We start from the raw sequence: 11,759 nt of genomic DNA on the forward strand, positions 1-11,759 counted from the left end.
CAGCTTAAAAACAAATACACAGGTATGCATACACTTTTCTTCACTACACTGAGTTTGCATGGTGTCTACTGGCGTTTAACTAGATTGTGTGCAACTCTTTTCCACTGAGCTGCTATATGGTTGTTTGGAGATTCAGAAAGTTCTTGATTCGTTAGGTTTTTAGATCTGTGTTTTGGATTGTAGGTCACAGAACTTGAGAGGAAAAGTTATTTTTTGAACATGAAACCTACACTCTTAGAAATAAAGGTTCCAAATCAGGGGATTTACAGCAATGCCATTAAAGAACTATTTTTGGTTCCCCAGTTTAAAAGTTCTTAAAAGAATCACTTTTTCTTAATGTGAAGAACATTTCAATAATCTAAAGAATTCTTGTAGAATGGAAAGGTTCCATGAATGTTAAAGGTTCTTTGTGGAACCATCAATATCAATATAGAAACTTGGTTTTCAAGAGAGTAGAACTTTTTTTGGTTCATCTAAGAACTTTTCAGTAAACAGTTCATAAAATAATAGCTTTTCCTTAATGTGAAGAACATTTTAATGCTCTAAAGAACCTTTCGTACAATGGAAAGATTCCATGGATGGTAAAATTTCTTCATAGAATCAGATGCCAATTAAGGACCTTTTTTTTGAGATTGCACTATTAAAAATAAAGCTTAGAAATGCCATCGAAGAACCATTTTGGTTCCTCAAAGAACCCTTCAGGACTCTTATTTTTTAAGAGTGTGTGCAACATCAGACGAAAAACTTCCTTTTTTTTAGGAATACGTTTTTTGTAACGTACCTGCATGATGCTTCTCCGCTCGGCTTGAGCTCACATATTCCTCCATTCTGACAGTATTCTGAGCATCTTTGCCCTAAACACAAAGACAAACATCTGTTAGTGCATCCCAACAATCACACATTAAACCACACAAATCACCAGCAGACGAACCAGGTCGAACACCCACCCACCTGTGCATCCCATAGCACACCTGTCAATGCAAACACACATGCTAACTCCTCACAAAAGAACCTCACCACCTATAGACTTCAATAAAGGGACCTGAGCCCTTTGTTTTGTGGCCCCGATGGAGAGCCACTGGCCTTTTGTTGGGCTCTGAATAACTGACTTTGATGGAGGAGTCGGGGGGGGGGGGGGTTCTTGACTATTCATCAAAAGAGATCCTGAAAAATCCAGTTATCCAACACTGAGCCTGGAAATAGCTCCACATCCTCCACAATCCCCTCTCCATGTGGCCATCAGCCTTTAACAAAGATTTAAACTCAAAATACAGTCTTCTCGTTTCAGTATTAATATATCAGCTTTACACTAGTTTAAGTTTAGCTGACAGTGGTCTGACACATCTTGACTTTCTGCAGTCTGGGAGGGCATTCAATGTGCTTTAATAAGCCAAATGTGTCCATTTATGGAAGGAAGTATATTTATTTCGCAGGAGCGTGTATCATCACACTTTAAGGATTAACAGAGCATCTAGGCCAGTCGCTCTAGACTGCAGTTGTGCACTTGTTGAATGAAACCAGCTGCCTGCAGGCCGTCTTTAATTGGTGACGACCGTCTACAGAAAAAGCTCTCAGACTAGTCCTCATTACAGATTAAACCACCAGTATTGATCCTCTTTTTGTTTCTTTCCCTTTTGTTTCTTTAAAATGTCAATGCACAGACTAGGTTGTGCAATGGATTTCACACACTTTTGCCAAGTGAACTATATATATATATATATATATATTATGCAATGGATTTATTATTTATATTACAAATTTTAACAAAAGGTAATATATAAAATGTAATTAAAATTAAATAAAATATAAAAACTAAATTATATTTGTATAATAGTAATTTCAATGACTTCTTGTTAGGATATTTTGCTTAACTTGTGTAGCTACCTCAGGTTTAAATTGTGCAGAATATCACTTTTTAAGAGTTTGTTTCGTTTCCTGTCTAGTCTTGTCATTTCCCCTGTCTGTCAGGCTCTCGGTTCCTCCACGGGTGCGTGACCTGATGTATATATGTGTGTGTGTGTGTGTGTGTGTGTGTGTGGAGGGGGGCGCGCGACAGCTGCGGAGCCCACGCCGCGCGGACAAAAGAAATCAGAGTCCAGCACGAGCCCATAAAACACTGTCTCGAGCTATTGTTTACCGGCGCACGAGAACAAGAGCACAGTCCCTTCCTCCTCCTCCTCCTCCCTTCATTCAAGCACAGATCGCTTTCCTCCAGACTCCACACACTATTCAGCTCAATCAAACACCAGAGACAAGACAACGTCCAAAAAAACAACCGCAATAACTTCAGAAATCAAGCACTCGCACTGTCATAAAAAGTTACAGGGATACTTCTGAAGTTACTCAACTTTAACGTGAAGACATAAATCTGTCATCTTTACGGTTATACGCATGGTAACAAGAACAGAGTTACACAAGTGAGAGTGAAAGAGATAAATAACAATTCAGATTAATAAGAAAAACGTGTGGTCTAGTACACCCTTGTATAAACATGCACTATTCTATTTAATATTGATTTAACGTTATATTTTCATATCAGACACGTATTGCTCATAGTGTAGAGACTTTGGCACAATTGTATCATGCAAAACCCATGCCAGTAAAACATGACTTAAAAAAATGAATGGAGCTGTAAGAGAGAAAGTTTTGCAGAAAATAATATTATGTTTATCCCAATATCAGGTTGTTCTGTGCAACAAGTGACGCTCGCATCACAAGCTGCGAGGAAATATCACTAAAATACAATTAAAAAAACTCAGAAGTGTGAAATGAATTCACTTAGAATCATACGACTATGTAATTGTGAAATGTTTTTAGTTGGTGTATGATACCTTGCGCCACCGTCCCGAGCGATGCTGCCGTCAGTAGCGTTAATTTCACCAAGAAACGGTTCATAACTCCGCCTCGGCGTTACAACTTCAATAAAATCCTTCCTGAAGCTCTCATAGATCCCAAGAAGTCTTCTTTAAATCTTCAGAAAGTGCAGGAGAGTTCGAATAAATATCCGTGTTAATCAATAAATAAATCCCGACGTCTCTCAAGAGCGTCCGCTCGTGGGAAACTCTGCTCTGTTCTCCGTTTGTAGCGCGCCGCCGACGTCACCGTCGCGTGGGACTCTGAGAGCACGCTCTTCCGAATGACTTCTCACGCGCACGCGCAGCTGATATTATCCCTCCGCGCAGGTACCGAGGGGGAGATTTCCTTCAAATTATTGTGGGTCTGAAAAAAAATGAAAGGAGCGAACACTCCCTCCACAGTTTAGTTTCACCGCAAGGGAAGAAAAAAAACAAGAAGAAAAAAAAAAAAACACTTTCTCACACTCTCTTCCCAGGGTGAATGTGGGATATGCAGGTTTATTCCTGTCCCATGTGGAGAACTGAGGAGGGACTATAGCTACAGGGCGTATCACTGCTTTCTGCTGGCGCCAGCTCGGACCCAGAGCGGGGGGTGGGGGGGGTGATTAACAAATCAATACCCGATGCTGAAAGTGTGCATCCTTTTTCTCTAAATTCAAAAGAAGGGGGAAAGTTTTTGTAGCCTATGACCAGTGGGAAAAGTCCCATGTATTTTTTGGGACATGGTAAAATGCCATGGTTGTTTGGCTAATTCAATGTTTTTCTAAAATAATACTATAATAAAACATTGTCTCTTTGGACATAATGGTAATACCATGTTGTTTTTGATAATAATAATTATAAAAGTACTTTTTAGTTTTTTTTTTTTGTCTTGTTGTAGGTATAAAAAGAAGCTTGAGGTTTATGCCTTAAACTATGCCTTAAATTATATATATATATATATATATATATATATATATATATATATATATATATATATATATATATATAATGCTTTGGACAAGCATCGAATCATTACAATAGTCCCATTTTTAGCACACATAAATACAAATATCATGCTTTTGCCATTTCTTGAATACACTTACTGTACAATGGTACCACCACCATACTTTTTTTGTAAATGAGATCACATTACTTAGTCATACTCTCTTTTTCTCTCTTTATCTCACTATGGCAGTTCAATAGTCATTTCTAAAATGATCAATAAGTGGTAAAGATCAACGATGTCAGAGGAATTCCCCTTTCTATGACCTATAACTGCACTGCATTGATTGCTTTCATTTCTCTTTTAATGTTTCAATTTGTGATTTGTATGTGAATGCAATATCTGTCGTTCAAATATTGTTTTTGTTCAAAAGTTTTATTTGCTTTTCCCCCCATTTTTTTGGCATGGAAGTGTATGTGTGGTTTCATCGCCCCAGGAATTATAGTAATGACACATCACGTTTGACAGCACGCACGAAATGTGTGCATGTCTGTGTGTGTCGGCCCGTGGGAACCGTTTGATTGTGGAATCTGCAACCGCAGGGCATACAAAAATAAAGAGTTGAGTGAGAGGGAGAAAGAGAGTGTGTGCCAGTACTGTAACTGACGAATGTTAGAAATCAGTTGATGAGCTCAAGAGACAAATAACGTCTCGTCGTGCCACTGAGGTTTCATTATGATTATTAAATGAAAGTCTCCAAGTGATTGCAGAAAGGTCACGTACAGTCAGCCTAATTTGATTCGAGAACAGTGGCACTTCCTTTTTCCTCTGTTCCTAAAACTCCCTTCCTTCCCATTTGAAGACACAGGGAGAAAGGGTTTGGATTTGTATGCATGAGGGTTTACATGTTCAAACGTTAACTTTTAAACAGAAAGAATGCATGCATGGATGAATGAATAAAAAAGATTGCATTAATATGAAGGAATTTCCTGCAATGATTTTCACTTGTATTTTCCTTATATTTGAAATTACACATCGCATTGTTCACATTATATTATTATTTTTTCCTTTTCTTAAAAGCAGAATACAATACATAAAAAATAAATACACAGAACATGTTAATGTGAAGGAATTTCCTGTAACGATTTTTCACATGAATGTTGCTTAGATTTTAAATTACACATTGTATTAAATTACAAATTTGCATGGTTCACATTTTTATTGTTTTTATTTTGTTTTTGTTTGTTTGTTAAAACTACTTATCAGAATATTATCAGTGGCTTTTTTTCCTTTTCTACTTTTTTTCTTCTTACATAACAACAGAATACAAATGAAAAAAACAATAAATAAATAATTAGTAAGTGTTTAAGTTTAAATAAGTGTTTAAGTTTAAAAAAGATACTTTTCTCCAAAAATAATAACAGAAAATTAGTTGCTTGGGTCAAAATACTGATTTAAAATAATGAATACAGTGCAGTTTAATGGTTAACTTGATGTCTGTGAAGACTGTGAGTTATTCAGATCAGCTTATTTTAGTCAACTTGTTGCATTTGTCTGGCTTCTGATGTTTGCATCTCATCAAAAGCAACCTAGCAAAAGAAAAACCAGTCCAGTTGACTAGAATCACTCTTCTAGTCAGGTTAACTAGCACAGAGGCCCGTCAGGATCAAAGAGCGTGTGTCACCTACCAGGTCCTGAATGAGTGAAGTACTCTATAATCACCTGACGAATCTCACACATACACGCTGTGAACAAGTCCTCGCATGCCATCCCTCCCTCCTTCCCTATCCTGCCAGAGTTTGAATAATAAAGCTTTATTTGCATTTCTAAAGCTGATGACAGACACAACCCCCCATTGGAGAAATCTCAAATCTGAGCTGAGCATGCCTGTACTCTTTACCCTACAGCGTGTGTGTGTGTGTGTGTTGTAAACACATTCAGAGACAGAACATCAGGATTCAGGAGAGGCTGTAGTCTTTTCACACACTAGCACACCCACACCCACACACACACACACACACACACATACATATGTGTGCTGGTGAGAAAGGAGACGCCTCAAGCTTTAAGACAGGAAATGAGCCCAATTCACATAGAACAGACAGAACAGAGATCTGAACCACTTTAAAATCATAAATGTGTTCATAGTCCTCAATGTTATAATGAAGAGTAGAATGATGCATAATGACTTTGATTATCATTTGAACTTTCTTTTTAAGGCCTTAAAGGAGTAGATTAACACAAAAATGAACAATTATTGAGGATTGTTGCTTCATTTGGACAAATGTAGCACTACATCATTACTTGCTCACCAATGGATGCTCTGCAGTGAATGGGTGCCGTCAGAATGAGAGTCCAAACAGCTGATAAAAACATCACAATGATTCACAAGTAATCCACACCACTCAAGTTCATCAATAAAAAGTTTTGTTATTGTAAGAAATCCATTATTAAGAAACTTTAAGGGTTGTTTCTGGTCTTAATTCATAATAACGCTTCTTCCAGTGAAAAAGTCCATCTCCTGTCGTCCTCTCACATTAAAATCCACCCACATATTTCTTTATAACTGTTTTGGCTTGTAAACTTGGCTTCAATAAACTGTGCATATTTCTCTCCTGATTCAGACAAGATGACTTTTTAAATGAAGGAAGCAATCTAATCCACAGAGGACTTATATTTTATCTCATATTTTAACTGTTTGAAGTTAAAATGTACTGATGAATTTGTTTCTTGCAGATTAATGTGATGTTTTTATCAGCTGTTTGGACTCTCATTCTGACGGCACCCATTCACTGCAGATGATCCATTGCTGAGCAAGTGATGCATTGCTACATTTAACAAATCTGATGAAGAAAGTCATATACATCTTGGATGACCTGAGGATGAGTAAATGTTCAGCAATTTTTAAAGCCATATTTAATTAAAGACAAATATGAAAAATAAAGACACATTTTTGAGATGTTATTTTAAGTGCATGCGCATGCGTTCTTATCAAGTAAATCATCTGATAATCTCCTCAGACAGGAGAATTTGTGTTTTTATGTGTATTTGTGTGTTTGTGTACCTAAAGGTCTCATATTTCAGTAGCTTCAGCACTTCTGTTTATCTCTAACAAAACGCAAAGAACAACATCTCACAGATCTGTTTCTCATTTCAGTGTCACAAGATTCACATCTTTTCAGGTCTAGTCTGGTTTGGTCTTCTCTTGTCTCTAAATATACTTTTAGAAGTAGTTTCAAGAAAGATGACATTTTGACTGTTGAAATATGTTTTGGAATTTAGAAACAAGGAAAATTAAGAAGGAACATTTTTGCATGTACATTGAGAATTAAATTTTACTCAACTTGATTACAGAATTATTCAACATAATTATTGATAAAGAAAAGATATATACATATGCTCATGTAACTTGTTTGAACACAATTTGTCACCTCACAAGATGTTCATCGATGGACTGGAGTGGTGTGGATTACTTGTGGATTATTGTGATGGTTTTACAAGATGTTTGGACCCTCAATCTGACGGCACCCATTCACTGCAGAGGCTCCATTGGTGAGCAAGTGATGCAATGCTACATTTCCAAGTATCTTCTCATGAAGAAGTAAATTATTTTATTCATTCTTTTGAAAAAATGGTCTTCTGCTCACCAAGGCTGCATTTGTTAGATAAAAAATACAGTAAAAACAGTAATAAGAACACTTTTATGTTTATATATTAAATGTAATTTTATATAATATAATAATATAAATATAAATGTATATAGGTATAAATATTTTCAGAATATATACTGTATGTGTGTGCATTTATACATAATAAATATACACAGTGCACACTTATATATTATGTAAACAAAAACTTTTATTTTGGATTAATCGTTTGACAGCACTAATATATATATATATATATATATATATATATATATATATATATATATATATATATATATATATATGTATATATATATATATATATATATATATATATATATATATATATATATATATATATATATATATATATATATATATATATATATATAAATGCTGTATGTTTCATCCCATCTGATTTTCTTCTCATTGTCTCACTTTTTCTGTCTCTTCTTTCATCTCTTCTTCATCTTGTCTTCATTTCTAGTGTTAAAATCTGTTCTTACTGCATCTCATCTCATCTGTATTTTTTTTTTTTGGCTGTAGTTCTTAGTTTTTGGCTGCAGTTCTCTCTTGTTTTGTTTATTCTTATCTCGTTGCTTCTCTTCTCTTCTCTTCTCTTCTCTTCTCTTCTCTTCTCTTCTCTTCTCTTCTCTTCTCTTCTCTTCTCTTCTCTTCTCTTCTCTTCTCTTCTCTTCTCTTCTGGTATGTGTGTCTCTTGCCAGTGTGTGTGTGTGTGTGTGTGTTGGTGAAGGTTTGTTTCTCAGCTGTTCACTGTATCATTTTCTCTAAGTCTCCGACAACTGCTGTCCAGACCTCACCCTGGGTTTGGTCCTCTCACTTTCCAAAAACAGACTCCTTAAACACTCGTGGGCTTCCAGGGACTTATCGAGCGCGTGTTCTGTGCTCCTGCCAGCGTCTTGTAGAACATTTGTTGTCAGCCGTCTCTGTCTGTGCTCTTGTTGAAGGTTTGAAGCCCGTCACCGTTTAGACAGAGTCCTTGAGACGAGCTCCTGTGCTCAGCTTCCTCCAGAATATCTCACAGCATTCTGCTCATAGCAGACCGCATGTCTCTCGTCCCCTTGACCTCTCTCTCACTCGATCCTCTGGCATCTATCATTACTCTCTCTTTCTTAATATCCGAGCGGATGTGTGTGCCTCAGTGTGTCCATCATATAACATTTCACTTTGAGCCCATCAATGAGAAGAGGATTTAACTACACACTTTCACTCACTCAGACAGAAGAGTTTCATTTCAATGCATCATGCAAGTATTTGTGTGTATATATGTGTGTGTGCTGATGCCTGTTTGGTAACATTTATTCTTGCATGCAAGGTCCAAAATGAACACTTTCACAAATTATTAACTTTCTGTTGATCAAAGAATCCTGAAAATGCATGTTTTCCACAAAAATATAACACTGAAAATATTAATAAAAATGTTTCCTAAGTAGCAAATCAGACTATCAGAATGATTTCTGAAGGATCCTGTGACACTGAAGACTGGAGTAATGATGCTGAAAATACATCTTTTTATCACAGGATTAAATTTCATTTGACTGTATATTCAAATAGAAATCACTTATTTTAAATTGTAATAATATTTTACAATTTTCCTGATTTTACTGTATTTTTGATCAAATAAATGCAGCTTTGGTGAGCAGAAGAAACTTTTTTCAAAAACATAAAAAATCAACCCCAAAGCTTTCAATCTTACTTTCCAGTGAGAAAATATGAGTATAAAGAGGTTTGTGTGTGAATGAATGTGTGTTGCTGTCTGTCTGGATAAATGTATTCTTGCATGTGTGTGTGAGTTACTTTTGTGTCTATTTATATGCTAGTGTGTGTGACCTGCTTTAGGCACTTGTAGCAGACAGCTGTTGTAGTCAAATCCTAACCACGCTAAATGCTAATGTGTTTAATGGTTAAAGGCAGTGCGAGCTGACAGTCCTCTGAACTTGACACGACAACACACACACACACACACACACACACACACACCGTTAGACCCTCACTGGAATCCTGATGTGAAAGATGTGAAACACAACCCCACACACACACTTGAGTTGAGAGGCAAGAAATTCAACCACTTCACAAGAATTTCAGCTAAAGTACATAAACATGGATTTGACTGAACTAGTTGAGAAGATTAATGTGTACTTATAGATTATGTAGAAGTCTCTTCTGCTCACCAAGGATGCATTTATACAGTATATAAAATACAGTAAAAGCACTTATAATGTGAAATAGTATTGCAATTCAACATAGGTGTTTTTCATTTCAATATATTTTAAAGTGTAATTTATTCCTGTGATGAAAAGCTGAATTTTCAGCATCATTCCTCCAGTCTCCAGTGTCACTGATTGTCATATTTAAATATAATTATAATAGAATTCGCATCATAAATATTTGAATACACATATAAATACATGTTTTAAAATATAGTGAATAAATAAAGCAGACCAAACGAATGTACCGAGACCCAGCTGAAGAGGTGGTCTGGGTCCACTTCCAAATGAACTCTGGAATGGTTGAATGAATGAATGACATTAAGCATGTGTGGTTTTGTTTACAATTTCTAGTTCACTTGCAAAAAGGGTGGTTTGAAAGCAAACTGCACCAAAAAAAAAAAAGGTCTACGTTGTATTTGGTCTGTACCAAAGCAAGTGAACCAGTGGACTTTCCTGGTGTGAATACACCCTAAAGTTTTAGTTAAAACTAGCAGTTAATCAGGTGCCTGATCAGTTTAGAGACCTAAAATGTATAGGATGCTACTTCTGACCAATCAGAATCAAGTACACTCATATATCTCAGTGCTCTTGTGTGTGTGTGTGTGTGTTTGTGGTTAAGTGACACTGACCTTTTGCTCTTGAGTGTGTGTGTGAGAGAGAGTGTGTGTTTGCAGAGAACTTGGTTCTCATGGTCTGACGTCCCTTGAGACACTGCGACAGATGTGACGTCTGTCCACCCTCTCTCTCTCTCTCTCTGTCACACACACAACACACACACACAGCAATCCTAAACTCTCTGTGTTCATGTGTGCATCCTTCTCATACACGTCCATTTGTTTGCCCTGTGCATGTGTGTTTTCACATGCGTTTGCATGCACCTGCATGCGTGTGCGCACATGTCTGTGTTGCATGCATACAGTACGTCAGGCACAGATAAACGCAGCGGTGTGTTTGTGGGTGTGAGCAGCGATGCTAAAGAGCACAGCCTCAGGTGATCTCTCATAACGGGTGCAGGTTTGGGCCTGAGGCCGTCACACTCCAGCTAATGACACGCTACGATCACAAAACACTTCCACAGGATGAAGAGATCAGCATCTGAGAGCTTCTCACAGAAGAAGACTGAAACATGACACAAACCGCTCCTCTGACGCCAAGTGTTTTGTGTATGCTTCACTATTAATCACTGCTTGTTGTTTAATTAGGAAATTAACGGTTTGTGGAATTGTTCGTAGCTTAAGGCGTTCTTTTTCTGCATCCTTTCACTTGGAAGATTGGTGATAACAAAAAAGCACTTTCCTAAACAAAGAGAGAGTTTATTTAACACGGTTTGATTTGCCTTCATTTGGAAACACTTTTGACTACTTTAAGTTTAAAAAAAGAAACACAAATGCGAGTTATGTTTTATGCAGTTTGTTAAAATATCATTCTCATGACCTTTTATAATTCTAACCATAGTTTGGTATAAAACACTGGGATGTGCTAACACACCACTTGCTTTTTTTTAAATACAGAATGTATTTTTAATATAGAAAAATAAATTGTTTTCTGAATTAAAATGCCAAATACTGATGATTTGGTAAAGCTCCTCCACAAATAAATAAATAAACAAAATATAAAAACACAATAAATACTTAAATAAACAAATAATTTAAATCAAACACATATACTAAAATATATTTAAACACACACACACACACACACACATATATATAATCACACAAATATGTATACATTAAATATGTAAGTACATTGTGTGTTTATAAATATATATTAATATGTGTTTAAATTTGACATGAAAGTTAATTCAACTTAAATTTGTATTTAATTTATTTATAAAAGTATATTGTACAAAAACTAATGTATGTAGGCCTAGTCAAATATATTAAACGGACAAAACCAGTTCTAATGTTCTATTATATTCTATTCATATTTATTTTTCCTTATACTTGGGACCTGAAAATTTCCTCTAACTGAAGAATCACACATATATCATAGAGACTGAGAGAGAGAGACAGAGAGAGAGAGAGAGAGTATTAGGTTGATAAAATTCCCTCTTAAATCCAACAATCCATCACTCTTAAAAAAACAAGCACACACACTT

General features: G+C 36.0%; 1 protein-coding gene across 1 annotated transcript in view; it reads right to left on the reverse strand.

Annotated features, from left to right (window-relative positions):
* LOC113077141 (neurogenic locus notch homolog protein 1-like) overlaps positions 1-3,204 on the reverse strand; it is a 35,610-nt gene extending 32,406 nt beyond the window's left edge. Inside the window, exons 1-2 of the mRNA XM_026249593.1 lie at positions 2,832-3,204; positions 782-854 (exon numbers count right to left, since the gene is read on the reverse strand). Coding sequence (XP_026105378.1) covers positions 782-854; positions 2,832-2,895 — 137 coding nt within the window. The 5' untranslated portion in view covers positions 2,896-3,204. The remainder of the gene's footprint in view (positions 1-781; positions 855-2,831) is intronic.
* Positions 3,205-11,759: the final 8,555 nt, after the last annotated feature.

This window comes from Carassius auratus, unplaced genomic scaffold, assembly GCF_003368295.1.
Source record: "Carassius auratus strain Wakin unplaced genomic scaffold, ASM336829v1 scaf_tig00021681, whole genome shotgun sequence".
In the NCBI taxonomy this organism is placed as follows: domain Eukaryota; kingdom Metazoa; phylum Chordata; class Actinopteri; order Cypriniformes; family Cyprinidae; genus Carassius; species Carassius auratus.